We start from the raw sequence: 15,229 nt of genomic DNA, 5'->3' as shown, positions 1-15,229 counted from the left end.
AATTACAGAATTTTGGAAACATGCATGAATATCTGACTTAATTTCATAAAAAATAATTCTGTTTTAGCTATAAGCATTTTATTATGTGATGAAAAAGACGGAAATCATCTTACTGTGTACGCAGTGTAAATGCAGCACTGGTAATGGAAGACGGAAGATTGAGGCCCTTACTAATTTCTCTCCAAATCTTTTTGTTTATGACTTCCACCAAACCCCCTCTTGCTACCACTAATTTGTAGAGTTCGTATAGGTCCAACACTTGCTTGGCCATAATAGGAATCCTGTTAACCGGGGTTCCTGAAATGAAACACTTTCATACTAAATAACCCTCCAGAAGATTAAAACAAAGAAAATAAAATTGTCACTTCCCAGTCAGTGCAAGCTGCTCCACGTGAGAAGCTTGTGGATCACTTTTAGACCGTTGTTTAAGTGATAACATTTTACTCACTACACATATGCAAGCCCGTTGTTTTCACTATTCATTATTTACGTGGTGTTATAGACAAGTATTTCCTACAAAAAATAAAGGTGGAAATATGTTGATCTACAAAAACAAGTATCTTTCCTATACTTTAGTCACAAATATAATCACGGGTTGAACATACGTTTTATGCTGTTAAAGTATTTAAAACAAACTGCTAAAGAATTTATTATTAACCCTTATGAAACATCACTGTGCACAACACTCAAATGAAACATTTGTTCTCGTTTTCCCGTTGGTCAGTTCACTGTCAATGTGAGTTATCAACACAGCTTGGGGAGAAGACAGAAGTGGGATTTAAAAAGTACTGGAACCGCAATCAAAAGAGCACGTGGTGCATCATTTACATCCGTCAGACAAACACAAGTTTCACTGTCGACAGTCTGTAAGATACACGGTTCTATTCGGGCAATGAGTAATTAAATGTCAGAAAAAAAACAACTATAAATACCCTCCGATGGAGGACCTGAAGTTTTAGTCCTGTGTAAAAGAGGCTGTCAGGAAGTCAGCTGTGGACATACATTAAAACTATCTAAGTTAGACAGCTTATCTTCGCAAATTTTACGAAATATCTCTTACCCGACAAAGAAGTTTTATGAGAAAGCATGCGAATCTACAATTTAAATCCACCTAGAACTAGGACGACAATTTATGCCAAACACGTAAATTGAATAAAAGTGAATGTTCCATTTGTTGAGAGTTGTGATATACAAAATAGTTCAATCAACTTTAAGTGTTTTAGAGAATTGTTTTCCAAGGTATGTGATTGGTCAGCACTGTATGTAAGTAGCTCGAAAAGAGGAAGTTACATAATTTAGTTTGTCAGAAGTGTATACGGGTAGATCGAAAAGAGAAAAGTTGCCGTAATTTAATTAGTCAGAAGCGTATGTGGGTAGATCGAAAAGGGAAAAGTTGCCGTAATTTCATTAGTCAGAAGCGTATGTGGGTAGATCGAAAAGGGAAAAGTTGCCGTAATTTAATTAGTCAGAAGTGTATGTGGGTAGATCGAAAAGGGAAAAGTTGCCGTAATTTAATTAGTCAGAAGTGTATGTGGGTAGATCGAAAAGGGAAAAGTTGCCGTAATTTAATTAGTCAGAAGTGTATGTGGGTAGATCGAAAAGGGAAAAGTTGCCGTAATTTAGTTAGCAGTGAAGTGGGTAGTAGATGGAAAAGGGAGAATTTTTCATAATTTAGTTAGCCAAAAGTACATGTGAGCAGCTCGGAAAGTTCGGTTAAGACAGGGTACGTCTTTATAAAGGGGTTAGCGTCACGGAATTACATGATTATAACGCTATGTCTTCCACATATTAATATAAGACGCTTTTGCAAATTCTGTCTTTTTTGTTTCTTGTACCAAACCTTTACTAAGGAACTTAGAAAACACTTACACTTTGAGAAACAGCTTCCACGAAATCTTCAATTTACAAACACGATTTATATAGTCAAAATACTAACGCACATTTGTTTTTCAAATAACAGAAAAATATAATTTGGTCACTGCATATATCTACAAAAACATCACGTGTTATTCAACATTGGATCTCGTGATTTTTCTTTCCTCACATAAACTCAACAATTTAAATACCGGTATAAACAAAACGTAAGTAAAATTCCTGTGTGATGTTTCGTAAACAAATTCAGACAGTTTTTACAAAATCCATATTAAAACAACAAACAGTTAATACAGATAAATCTCCCCCCATTTCTTTTCTGGGGTTGGAGTGCAGAAAAAATCTGATAAATCTAACTTGTCTTATTACTTACAGCTTCTGCATCGGATATCCCTGTTAAATGTGAAAACAGGAACGTGGAACTGGTTACATGCACCATATGGTTCCCATTGCTGTCGTTATTTACTGAAAGTTGTCAAAGGAGCCTTTTGGCTACTATTGGCTACTCTTTATTCCAAAAACCCACCCATTAAATCTATAATTATACATTAGGTAGAATTGTATATTCTAAAATACGCTGTGGTTTGTTTGATTTAAATTTTCATTATGGAAATGTTAAAGACTGTTCAGGAGGTTTGATAAATCTAAAAGTACGTGACAAACAATATTTAGTCTGTTATTCTCTACAAACACAATTTTTTCCATGGTATGCAAAGCAGTGATTAAGTGCGTAAGAAACACTCTGTAATCTTAGCCAATATAGTTCTTAAACAGATGACTGTTTATGACAAAAATGTTCATTCATATAATTGGTCCTTAAGCTTGAGTTTTTATATATACATCCACCAGGGACAGTTCGTATACGCCCACCAGTGAGTTTATTATAGTAGATTAGTTCAGTCAGTGACTGGGGTTCTAAATTTAGCTTTGATTTGCGAGTTCAAAACGAGAATTTCTTTAAAAGCTAATACGGTACAGGATACGGGGAATCTCAGATATCAGATTAGTTACAGACAACAACAACAACATACTAATATGTGTACAAAACATATATTTTATTATTATTATTTGCTTCTAGTAAGTCTCTACTGTACATTATTTCAGATATCTACCACTTAGTCATTTAAGAAAATTCTAATGACTAATTTTAAACTAAATGTTCAAATTCGAAACCTAACGATTTGCAGCTATAATAAAATATGACATAAAATCACCGCAGGAGAGATATCTTGATATAATTGTTTTTCTATAATATATCAATAAAATAAAATATAAGTACTGTTCGTTATCGTTCTATTTTCACAGTGAAAGTTATTAAAGAGAAACATCAGTCTATCTTGAAACCTAATTTGGATGTTGTTGTTTTTTTGTTAAAGATATCCGATATTACTATAAATAAAATCTTACTGCAGCTCACAAACAACGAATGTACAACGTTCTCTATGCCTCTGTTGGAATCTGTTTACAGTTTGATTTATTTTTGTATTTAAGATTTAACACCAACAGCCTTGCAGTACATTATAACACAGTATTATGTTTTTATTGCAATAGATTATTGACCATCTAAAACGACTAATTACACAGCAAACAACCTAAGATAAAACACATGAACAAATGAATCGTTAACAAAATGGAGATTGTTGTTTGTTGAATCTCGCGCGAGGCGACTAGCTGTTCCTAAAGTTGAACTAAAGGGAAGGCAGCTAGTCAATAGTGCTCACCGTTAGTTCTTGGGCTACTCTAATCGAACAGTGGAATCTTACTGTCTCTCTAGCAACGCACCCACTTCAAAGCGCGAATGTTTTATTTTTAGCGGAAACAGACACGAAACACTGACCCTCATGTGAACAGTACGAAACTGACCGCTAGGTAGCGCTAGGTTTTATATACTGGGGAATAAAGAAAGTATATATAAAACTGCAGACATGAACGTTCACAAAAAGAAACATCTTCAACAACTTTTGTTAAGCATTCATTTTGTTGTTAAATCTGGACAAAAATATTATGAAAATAAACGTGTCGTTGTACACGAAACCACGCTTTGGAAACTTGTCAGTTTCAGTTTCAATATATACAGGTATCAGAAGCATTTGTAAAATAATGTACATAGTACCATGATAGAATAACAGCTTCTGATAACGAGTCCTACTGAATACTTCGGAGGACTAACCAATCCGTGATAAGCTTGTATCTTAGTTCTATTGGAATCAGTTGAACAATATCTCGCCACAATGTGGCGCTGTTCTCAGAACAGGACAGTTCCATTCCGCCCAAAACAAGATTTTATGTACAATAGCTACAATACTAAACACATTTTCTTCCCACGAACCAAAAATCAAACTAACATAACTTTTCACCAGAATCAATAAATGATCCTTCCCTAAGCCCTTTATAGTGTCTCAATCAGAGATTGCCAGATTCCGAGGTTTGTTTCCACCTTTCCTGGTAGTAAGATAAAGCAGTGTAAATTCGTAACACGTATACATTTCTGAACTCTTTTCTTAACCGAAATGAAACTTTTATATAACAAAGAAAAAATGTTTCACCTCCGCTGTGACAGACAAACAGACTTCCCTACTTAATAATGTGAAAATTAGGAAAATAAAATAAACAGTACAAAAAAAAACAACATAAATGACAATTGGAAATATACATATAATGCTGTATTGGTTTATATTTATATGCATATGATGTCAATATTTGAATCATTACCATATGTTGAGATCTTCTGATGTCTATCCTGCAGCCTTCATTGGCCTCTCACAAACTATCTGGAGTTTTCAGATAACGAGACAATTAATCTTTATCATGCGTCCATTTTTCAACTAAATCCTTTGGCATGCTTTAGATTAAACATATATCTTATAATAAGCTGTTATTAAACCGGATTTTATATTTTCGAGGTATTAAACAAGTTACTCAGTCTTCTCACAGATGCTCGTTTTCTTATGTTTTTCCTTAGTCTTTCTAGAGCTGAAGCTGTTAATATTTAGGATATATTCAGTTAATATATTTATGTATCATGATTTTATCTTGCTGTTTGTGTCAAAGAATTTTAAACACTCGTTAAAACAAAACACAGATTTAACTAAGTTATGTTGATAAACATGTATTAATACTTTTCCGCTTACAACAACTATTGCTAAATGGGTTTTTGCATGAAAACTTTCCACTCGAGTTTGTGTAATCGTCCTTTAGTGTTATATAATGTCGTAAATCCTAAGATAATATATTAATAATTTTACATTTTTATAATAAACAGAATACTAAATGAATCTCAAGTGAAACAAAAACTTTATTACGGATAATACATCCGTTGTGAAACATACAACCGCAGCGTTTCGTAGTACCACAACATATTTGTGCGATTTTTTATATTTGCCTCAAGTATATAGGAAGTGAGTCTGAAGCTTTATAACACTAAAACCATATTTCTATTCCCGTAGTGGGCACAGCACAGATAGACCATTGTTTAGCTTTGCGCTTAACAATAAACAAACAAACAAACACTTTATTTTATTTGTATGAAGGTTCCCATGGAAGGTAGCCTCCGGAAAAACAAGAACAACAAAAAATAGCGAAAATAATATCGCTTGAAGATAACTTGCTTTGTGCTCCGCAAGCATCATCACACAGATGAATGAATTTGTGTTAACTAAACAGGGACAATAGATCCATTGTGGATGTCACGTTAATTGGAATAATAATAATTTGTACTATCAGCAACGCCGACCCAGAGCGGCTGTTTCTGATAATTATCATAAATCACTTAAATTAGCTCAATGTTACTGACATAAATTCTATGTTTTTATATTTGAAAGTGGGACTGTTTAATGGACAAAAAAGATAGTTTTAGTATCACCAGTTTCTCAGTACTACTTTTGAATATCACATCAATAAGATATAATTAAACCATCACGTATAGTCTAGTAAAAGTTGTGCTCTTATTGAGAGGAAAGTACTTTATTTTAGATTGTGCTCTATTATAAAAAAAAATAGTTGTTGCACATATCACAGTTACTTTTGTAATTGTTTGAATCTTGAATATTATAAGTGTGATTTTTTAATGTACTTGAATTTTGTTGTGATTCGATAGATGGCGCAGGCGTGTTAGTTACATACATAGATATTGACATACGTGAATTACATACAGTAAGATGTTTAGTATCGAGACTTACAAATAATGCTGGTGGGGAAGAAGGGTGTATGAAAACTTGTGAAAATGGAAGGAAATCGTGGAAAGAAAAGGCACACAAAACTTCGATCTATTTGACGTGATAGTAAGATTTTTAATTTAAACCCTTTACAAAATAGAAATTTTACCTTAGCAATATGTTCATTGAAATGTGTTCTTCTAGTGAAATTTTAAAGTTGCACAGAATCGAACGTTTAAATTTCACACTGTGTCTCACTCTACCCTTGTACGTTGGCCTGGCATGGCCAAGCGCGTAAGGCTAAACATGCTCGCCCTCCCAGCCGTGGGGGCGTATAATGTGACGGTCAATCCCACTATTCGTTGGTAAAACAGTAGCCCAAGAGTTGGCGGTGGGTGGTGATGACTAGCTGCCTTCCCTCTAGTCTTACACTGCTAAATTAGGGACGGCTAGCACAGATAGCCCTCGAGTAGCTTTGTGCGAATTCCAAAAAAAAACAAAAAAAAAAAAACAACAACAAACGAACAGATAGGTTCTATCTCTATGTTTTAACTTTGACATACAACATTTAATGAAGAATCTATTCCTGTACATCTACTCCCAAATGAGTTCTTGTATTCAGAAGTAAAGCTGTTAAAGTATCTGCGAAATTTTCAGTCTTCATTACATTACTGCTGTGTTGATAAGTAAAATAAACGTTTGGGACTATTCTATATTTACAACTAAGCCTAATACTAATAATAACAACAACAACATATCGTGAGATCATTTGTATGAGAGACGATTGTTAACCAAGCGTGAGAGGTTTTTAAAGAAAAAATATGTGCCAGATATCAAGTAATCGGTCAAACCACCAGAGCCAATTAATCGGCGCCAGTTACTAATCAGAATACTAACTAAACCTCAAATGTAACAGAAACGTTATTACGAATAATCCATCCCTTGTCAAACAAACAACCGCAGCGTTTCATAGTACCACAACCTATTTGTGCGATTCTTTCTATGCTATTTCTGTCATCGAACGTGCTCCCCTTTTCAGCCAGGGGACGTTATGATGTGACAACCAATTCCGCTATTGGCTGCTAAATGTTATCGGTTCTCCACCTACCTCAAGATAAACCCCCATTGGCTCGGTGTAACTCTAAAGACAATATAACGCTGAAAACAGAGTTTTCAAATCCACAGCACAGTTACTTCATTGTATAGCTAAAGAAAACCCGATAACAACGAACCTATTTCATGTAGTTTATTTTTAGGCACTGGAATGAGGGAATATTAAGCGATAGTTGAAGAAGAAAATATGTGTTATATTTCCTAGTTTTAGTTCTTCAGTATCACATAAAAAAGGCGCGTGTGTGGCTTGTGATAAGCACGTGTTAAGCCAGTTCTGCAACCTGAGATAAAAAGTCTTTTAAAATTATCTTCTTCAGTTATTTAATATTCACAAGAAAGACTTGTAGTTTCATGGACGTATATAAACTAGTCCTGATTTCTGTGTAAAAACCAGGAAGTGGATTCAATGTTATACAGAAAAACATACTGGTATTTTCCAAATACGATGATAGCCCACTGTACTGAAATGAATACATAGGAATATAAACTTAATGCATGTTAGGAAATTGGAAAAGGCCGTATATTCAGTTTCGTGTCTCTTACGTCAAATCTAAACAATGGCCTACGTATCTTAAGTCTGTATATGAAACTCAATCCATCTAAAGGTGGAAAAGGCCGTATATTCAGTTTCGTGTCTCTTACGTCAAATCTAAACAATGTGAATACCTACGAAACATCTTAAGTCTGTATATGAAACTCAATCCATCTAAAGGAATTTCATTTTTACTCAAAACTACCACAGCAATAATCAAGGCTAACTTAGAAATACTTCTCAATGACTCCAGAGCTCAATCTATATCCATCTCACGGATATCCCATGTTAGCTCCGAACAAGTAAGCTAATGCTGTATGAAAGCTTCATAGGCCCTAACCCTAAATTTGGTCGAACTAAATAACGTAGTCAACACTCACATTACCGCATCAATAAATGTCATGGCTGTTTAGGCATGCATGTCCAGGAGGTTGACTCGCAATCTGTGGGCCATGAGTTCGAATTTCTGTCATCGAACGTGCTCCTGTTTTCAGCCGAGGGGGCGTTATGATACTATGAACAATCCTACTATGCGTTGGTAAAAGACTAGTCCAACAGGTGGAGGTGTGTGTGTTAACTAGTTGTGTCTCTATAGTCCATCACTGCTAAGTTAGGGACGACTAGAGCAGATAGCCCTCGCGTAGCTTTACGTAGGGCCTGGCATGGCCAAGCGCGTAAGGCGTGCGACTCGTAATCCGAGGGTCGCGAGTTCGCGCCCGCGTCGCGCTAAACATGCTCGCCCTCCCAGCCGTGGGGTGACGATCAATCCCACTATTCGTTGGTAAAAGAGTAGCCCAAGAGTTGGCGGTAGGTGGTGATGACTAGCTGCCTTCCCTCTAGTTTTACACTGCTAAATTAGGGACAGCTAGCACAGATAGCCCTCGCGTAGCTTTGTGCGAAATTCCAAAACAAACAAAACAAACAAGCTTTACGTGAAATTAAAAAATAAAGAAACAGTAACATTTCTTTATCAATATGTACCAATAATTACTCCAAGTAAATTGTCTTAAAAACAACTTTGTTGCACAGTTTTTCAATATTTTGTATGCCCTGAAGTCTAGTATATTGTGACATAAATAAAAAAAATTGATCAAAATTCATCCAATAACATTTACTGTAGACGTTTAGTTAATGTTTATAATGTCTATCCGTCCCACCAAACATGCTCGCCTTTGTTGCCGTTGGGGCGTTACAAAGTGACGGTCATTTCAACTTTTCAGTGGTAAAAGCGTAGCCTAAGAATTGGCGGTGGGTGGTGATGACTAGCTGCCTTCCCTCTAGTCTTACACTGCTAAGTTAGGGACGGCTAGCACTTCTGTAGCTTTGCGCGAAATTCAAAACAAACAAACAATCATAGTGTCTCAACCATCTATATATCTGTCATATCCTAACCGGCCGAGAAAGCCCTGGTGTCAGGTTTTACTATATTTGGGCTGGAATTATTCTGAAGTAGGTGTCTCTGACATGTTGGCGAAAAATTCGAACAATAAATGGACAGCATATGATCTCCTTGTTTTTAAATGATACATTTAAAACAAGTCAAACAAAGGTACAAAAATTATTTACACTATAGGAAATCACAGTTTTATGTAAAGCACTAAATAATTTCCTTTTCTCGTCAAAATCCATACAGTCAGATTGAGTTACATTACAACACTCTTTGACAAGATAAATTATTCTCCTTATGTCTATTAAAATGTGAAACTCACTTTAAAATATCGCTCGTCACAACTAATCACTCACACGCCGGTTAACACCACGTTTTGTAACTTTGTTTCTGACTAAACTTTACCTTCACTTAACTTGCTCTCGATATATGTGTTTTATTCATTGAGACTTCAAAGTTTTGATAAACTATGCGATCCACGCGATAATATAACAATACTCACTTAGGGGACCGAGAAAACTGCGGGAGATTGAGATAACTTGGCATCAACAATTCTACAGCAACTACACACACACAACGCACCAATATTACCGTGTTACGTAAAGTAACTACTCTTTAAATTTTAAGTAACAAAGTAATAACGCTTACACTATAACCAACACCTAAAATTCCACGAAAAGTTTCGTTTCTTTTTTATGAATTTCGCGCAAAGCTGTACTAGGGCTATCTGCGCTAGCTGTCCCTAATTTAGCAGTGTAAGACTAGAGGGAAGGCAGCTAGTCATCACCACCTACCGCCAACTGTTGGGCTACTCTTTTCCCAACGAATAGTGGTATTGACCGTCACATTATAACGCTCCCACGGCTGAAAGGGGGAGCAGGTTGGGTTCGACTGGGATTCGAACCCGCGATCCTCGGATTACGAGTCGAGTGCGTTAAACATCTAGCTTTGCCGGGCAAGAAAAGTTTCGTCCACATTGATATAACAGATAGTGTGGTTGACGTATTATTATACAATCTTCCTTACTTTCACTCAGAAGTTCTGATTAATAATTTGTAAACATACGTGAACATTAACGTAAAATATAATTAGTGAAACTTCAACACAAGCAAAATGTTTCGAAATTCTCAGACTAAAAAAGTCAGCTTTTATCCTACATTTCCATGTTCAGAAATACGTTTTTATCATCTCGACACAACTGAACCCACAGATACGGTTCTGCGGTAAAATAGCTATAAGTAAAAAATTTCGCCACGTGCTTAACGTGCAACAGTCACGTGAGCAAACTTTCGTATTGGCGTCGGTGTTGCCAGGTGTTAGAAGAGTAAGCAATTAGATAACAATAGAACAAGTTTGTTTGTTTTTTTACGTGATATTACAATATGGTTATAAATGTCTAGACATACAAGGTGTCCCGGAAGTGTGATTTGTTTATTTAAAGTTAAGCACAAAGCAACGCATTGGGCTGTCTGTGCTATGTTCACCATGGGTATCGAAACCTGGGTTCTAGCGTTTTAAGTCTGCAGGCATAACACTGTGCAGCTGGGAAGCCTCAGAAATCTGAACCCACAGGAAAAAAATAGACATTATATTCTGAAAGTGAAACACATTTATAATGTCAGCTGTAAATATTTCAAGAAAAAAAATACCCTAATGGCACAGAATACCAAGAATTGACGTGTGTATTGCTATTAATAGCATGTAATTTCAATGATAAATAAATTAAGAAGAAATCATGTTTTTATCCCTATGAGTCCTGACTTCTGGGACACTTGTACAAAGTTTACTCCCTACAAGTACAGACTTCTGAGACACTTATACAAAATTTACCCCCTATAAGTCCAGACTTCTGGGACACTTGTACAAAATTTACCCCTATAAGTCCAGACTTCTGGGACACTTGTACAAAGTTTCCCTTCCCCTATGAGTCCAGATTACTGGGACACCCTGTACAAGAAGACATTGAGACAGACATTAAAAAGCAGGAAGGTTTAGTGATAGGTTGTTTGAATGCAGTTCAAAATTACGGATAATCTCCAGTGTAACTCAGCACGAAATATGTTAAAAATAAACCCGATTTGCTATGGCCTTTTTTTTTCTATTTCCGTTATTGGGAAGATATTACGAGCTTGGTTTTGGTTTGTTTTAAATTTTGCGCAAAGGTAATCGAGGGTTGTCTGCGCTAGCCGTCCCTAATTTAGTCGTGTAAGACTAGAAGGAAGGCAGCTAGTCATCACCACCCACCGCCAACTCTTGGGCTATTTTTTTGCCAACGAATAGTGGGACTGACCGTCACATTATAATGCCCCCACGGCTGAAAGAGCGAGCATGTTTGGTGTGATGGGGATTTGAACTCGCGATTCTCGGATTACGAGTCGAGTTCCTTAAACACCTAACCATGGCGGGCCATGACGAGTTTTCTCCACAAAATTTGACGTAAGCAGTATAATTGCGTGGTAGGTGTATTTCACAGCCACTCTGTGCTATACGCGTACATTACAAGTTGTTTGTGCATATATTTCAATAACTATACGATCTGATACAGGTTAAACCTTCAGTCAAGAATCGAAGAACTGGTAGGAATTTCTACCTGACGCCATTTTATCAGGTCACTTTCAGTATGCTCTACGTGAATGGTCTTTTGAGAAATGACCATAAAGTTGATTTTCAGCAAAAAAAAAATAAAAATCTTAGGTCACAGAAATGCCCCTTTCCTCACCCTGACGATTTCTGTTCGCTAACACTAATTTAATAAAGAAACTACTATATTCCTTTCGTTTCATATTTTTTCACTAGAGGCCACTGTTTCCCAACGGACAATTTATTAATTTATGCACTCGACCTGCACACTTCTCTGAGTCACTTTGATTCGTACTGAAGCATATTATGCACAGTTTGACCTATGTAAATAACCAGCTGGTTATTTCTTTATCTGTTCCTGTGGGGGTGAGAGTTAAATATAGGAGGCGTCTCAGGCGCTACCTAAACCTCCCAGAGATGTAAAGAGATTTAGATATAAATGTGAAATAACTAAAATAACAAAGAATCCCCAGCGTTTCCCTCAGTGCAGATTTACTGGAGTGATTTCTGCAATTGGAGGACAAGGCCCTTCGTCACGTTGCTATTTTTGGCTTAGTAGAAGGTGCAGCCGTGAGTCTGATACAGCACAGGGACCGTCGGGGGTGAAATCTGTGGAATGTATACCCAAGATGGTTGGCCCACGCTGAACCGCCTATTATTTATTTGGAAATTTGATGATGCTAGCTTAGTTCTCTCTCTATGGAATTTCAAGCAATTTATCTCTGTGATAAATATATACATACACCTCTTGCTTTGTGTCTCCTTCTATATGAAACTCGCTGATTAATACAATAACCGCGAAATCAGGGCACCCACACATTTAGTACAATGCAACCCGGTTATTAACGTCAAAAATTTAGTTTGTTTCCTTACTGAACTTGTTTAGTTGTTGTTGTTTTTTTAAAATTGAATTACCACACCAATATGCTTGTTTTCCCATATTTATTAATTCAGATATAAAAACGTTAACTGTCAATACTTCATTTTGTATTAGATACAACATTTTAGTTCTAAACATCAACTTTGTAAACTTTGTCGCTGTAGCTTCAACAAAACACGCAACTCAAAGGTACACAACGAGCTAATAGGTATGTATAATCTACTGTATTTCACACACCTTCAAGAATTTCTATTATCTAAACTGTTCCCTAAACTCTAAACCTGGAGTTCGATTTCCGTTGGAGAAATATCACAGCGAGCTAGCTTTGCACTTAACGAACGACAGTTATCTAAGGCTTAACCTTTAGGTGTATATCACCAGAGAGGGAAAAATGCAATAACGTAACTTCAGATATTTTTATGGTTAAACATATTACAAATACCAAACAAACCAAGTATACGTAGAACTTGAGTAATTCAAAAGTTTGGGAGTTAGAGTTTTGAAAAAAAAAAAAAACGGATTAAAATTTGTCAAACAATTCTAGGAGGTCTGGATACATCTAGAAAATAAAGTTTATTTTACAGGTTTGGTTTATTTCATAAACACAATAAAGAAAACAATGTCCTGTAAAGTTACAGGTATCACTAAAACTGTGAAACTGGTATTGTGAAAATAACTAAGAACATTCTGAATTGGAGTAACACATATCTTGTAAACTATTTTACAACAATATGCTCGACAAGCATAGAAATGCGTATGTTTGTTTTTGAATTTCGCGCAAAACAACACGAGGGCTATGCGCTAGCCGTCCCTAATTTAGCAGTGTAAGATAAGAGGGAAGTCAGCTAGTCATCACCACCCACGGCCAACTCTTGGGCTACTCTTTTACCAACGAATAGTGGGATTAATCGTCACTTTAACGCCCCAACGGCTGAAAGGGCGAGCATGTTTAGTGTGACAGGGATTCGAACACGCGACCCTCTGATTTACTAGTCGAATGCCTCAACCACCTGGCCATGCCGGGCCAAATGCGTATGTGTTTCATCAAGATGATTGGTCTTCTCTAGGCCAATATAACATATTCACGATCAGTTTGTACAGACAAAAAAACTTACTGGCCATAAATGTTTATTGTGAAACAACAGAAAAAAAAATCTGTACTTAAACAGCGAATGATATCACCAATGTCTGATACGATGCTAAATATTAAGATGAAGTTATTCAATGAATTTTCTACGCCTTGAATTCGTTAATGATTTTAGGACATGAGTAAAATTGTTTAGGTCACTATGCTTTAAAGCGTCATACTCTGTCAAACATATGAATTGTTTTGTCGTTATTTATTTTAGGTTACTTTTTATATTTCATTTTCTACAGTTCCTTACCCATTTATGTACTTGGCTAACCAACCAATTAGCTACTTAATTCAAGAACGTTTGAAGTTAACGTCTCTTTAAATAACAATAGGTGTTAACACCACTCCACCCATAATAAACAGAGAAATAGATTGTTTGCTGAACTTCGCGTAGAGCTACTCGAGAACTCATTTAGCTGTTCTCTAGAAGTGACAGCCTTAAGGGAAATCAGCTAGTCAACATCAACTATTGCCAGCAATTAGGCTACAATTAAAAATTGGGTAGAACATGCCATAATTATCCCTTGGTCGAAAGAGTACGTTCTATGATGGGACAGAGAAGTGAAAAATCCAGACGATTATTATTTAGGCTGTAGAAAAGAAAACAATCAAAACCTAAGCCTACTTGTTAAAAGAAACACGGGTACACATATATCGTCTTCTGATACTATAAATCTTAAGCATCTATTTGAATAGTAGGAAACCGTGCGTCGTACACATTAACCTTAATAAATAAAATCAAAACAACTCTACTAGTATCGTAAATGATTGAAATCATTCTTCAACCTAACTACAGAATATTTTTAATTTGCTATGACAACTTTCAAGGTACGGATCTTGCACGTCTTTGCGACTTCTCGTCACAAACAGTACATTTCTGCTGATCCGGGTAGGCCGATTATATTTGACCCAAACGTAGATCGTGGGTTTCTAGAATTTAATTTCACGCGTGCTTTAATTTAGTAATTATATGTTGCGATGTACTGACGTACAGTCAAAAACACACAAAAAAAAGTTGTAACCAAAATAACAATAGGTTTTTACTTTGTCTAAGCCTTTCTCTGCTCTCAAATAACCAATTTCACAGCAATTCAAAACGGAAAGTAAGATGGTTTTATATGTTTTATTTTCTTTACGACAAGTCTACTAAACTAGATCCTGGAAAACAGTAAGATTGTGTCTCACAACATTAGTTAGTTAAAATAAATCGACGAGTATGGTGTTTGATAAATAAACCAGTACGTATAGCATGATGTATGTCCAAACTAAGGAAATAGTACTACAGCTGCAAAGCAGCTAGAAGCAAGCAGTTGCTAGGTAACTAGCGTTACCTTTCCTTTAGAAGGCTGCCAGAAATTGAACTGGAAACCATTCCCAACAGATTTATGGATTGGTTTTTGTTTGTGTAGGAAACGCTGCAAGTCACCCGTGGCAGCTTTTGTTTCGTGTCTCGCTTTGGGCATTCGACTTTCTGTATAATCTACAGATCACTTGTAGCTTTCGTTGACGATTCTGTGAAATAGTAGTAACTGATGGACTTTCTTAAATTAAAGTAAATTACGACTGTGTCAATAAA

At 36.1% G+C, this 15,229-nt stretch overlaps 1 protein-coding gene across 2 annotated transcripts in view; it reads right to left on the bottom strand.

Moving 5' to 3' along the window:
• Positions 1-15,229, bottom strand: part of LOC143239673 (AT-rich interactive domain-containing protein 3A-like) — a 43,121-nt gene that overhangs the window by 12,393 nt on the left and 15,499 nt on the right. The window contains exons 1-2 of one of the 2 annotated variants that reach the window (XM_076481034.1): positions 2,246-2,383; positions 114-297 (exon numbers count right to left, since the gene is read on the bottom strand). In XM_076481034.1, the coding sequence (XP_076337149.1) occupies positions 114-271 (158 nt within the window). In that variant the 5' untranslated portion in view covers positions 272-297; positions 2,246-2,383. Of the gene's footprint in view, positions 1-113; positions 298-2,245; positions 2,384-15,229 lie in introns of those variants that run through there. The other variant, XM_076481028.1, reaches the window with a different exon arrangement.

The sequence above is a fragment of the Tachypleus tridentatus genome, chromosome 2 (assembly GCF_004210375.1).
Source record: "Tachypleus tridentatus isolate NWPU-2018 chromosome 2, ASM421037v1, whole genome shotgun sequence".
NCBI classification, from domain to species: domain Eukaryota; kingdom Metazoa; phylum Arthropoda; class Merostomata; order Xiphosura; family Limulidae; genus Tachypleus; species Tachypleus tridentatus.
This window is presented reverse-complemented; position numbering and strand designations above follow the sequence as displayed.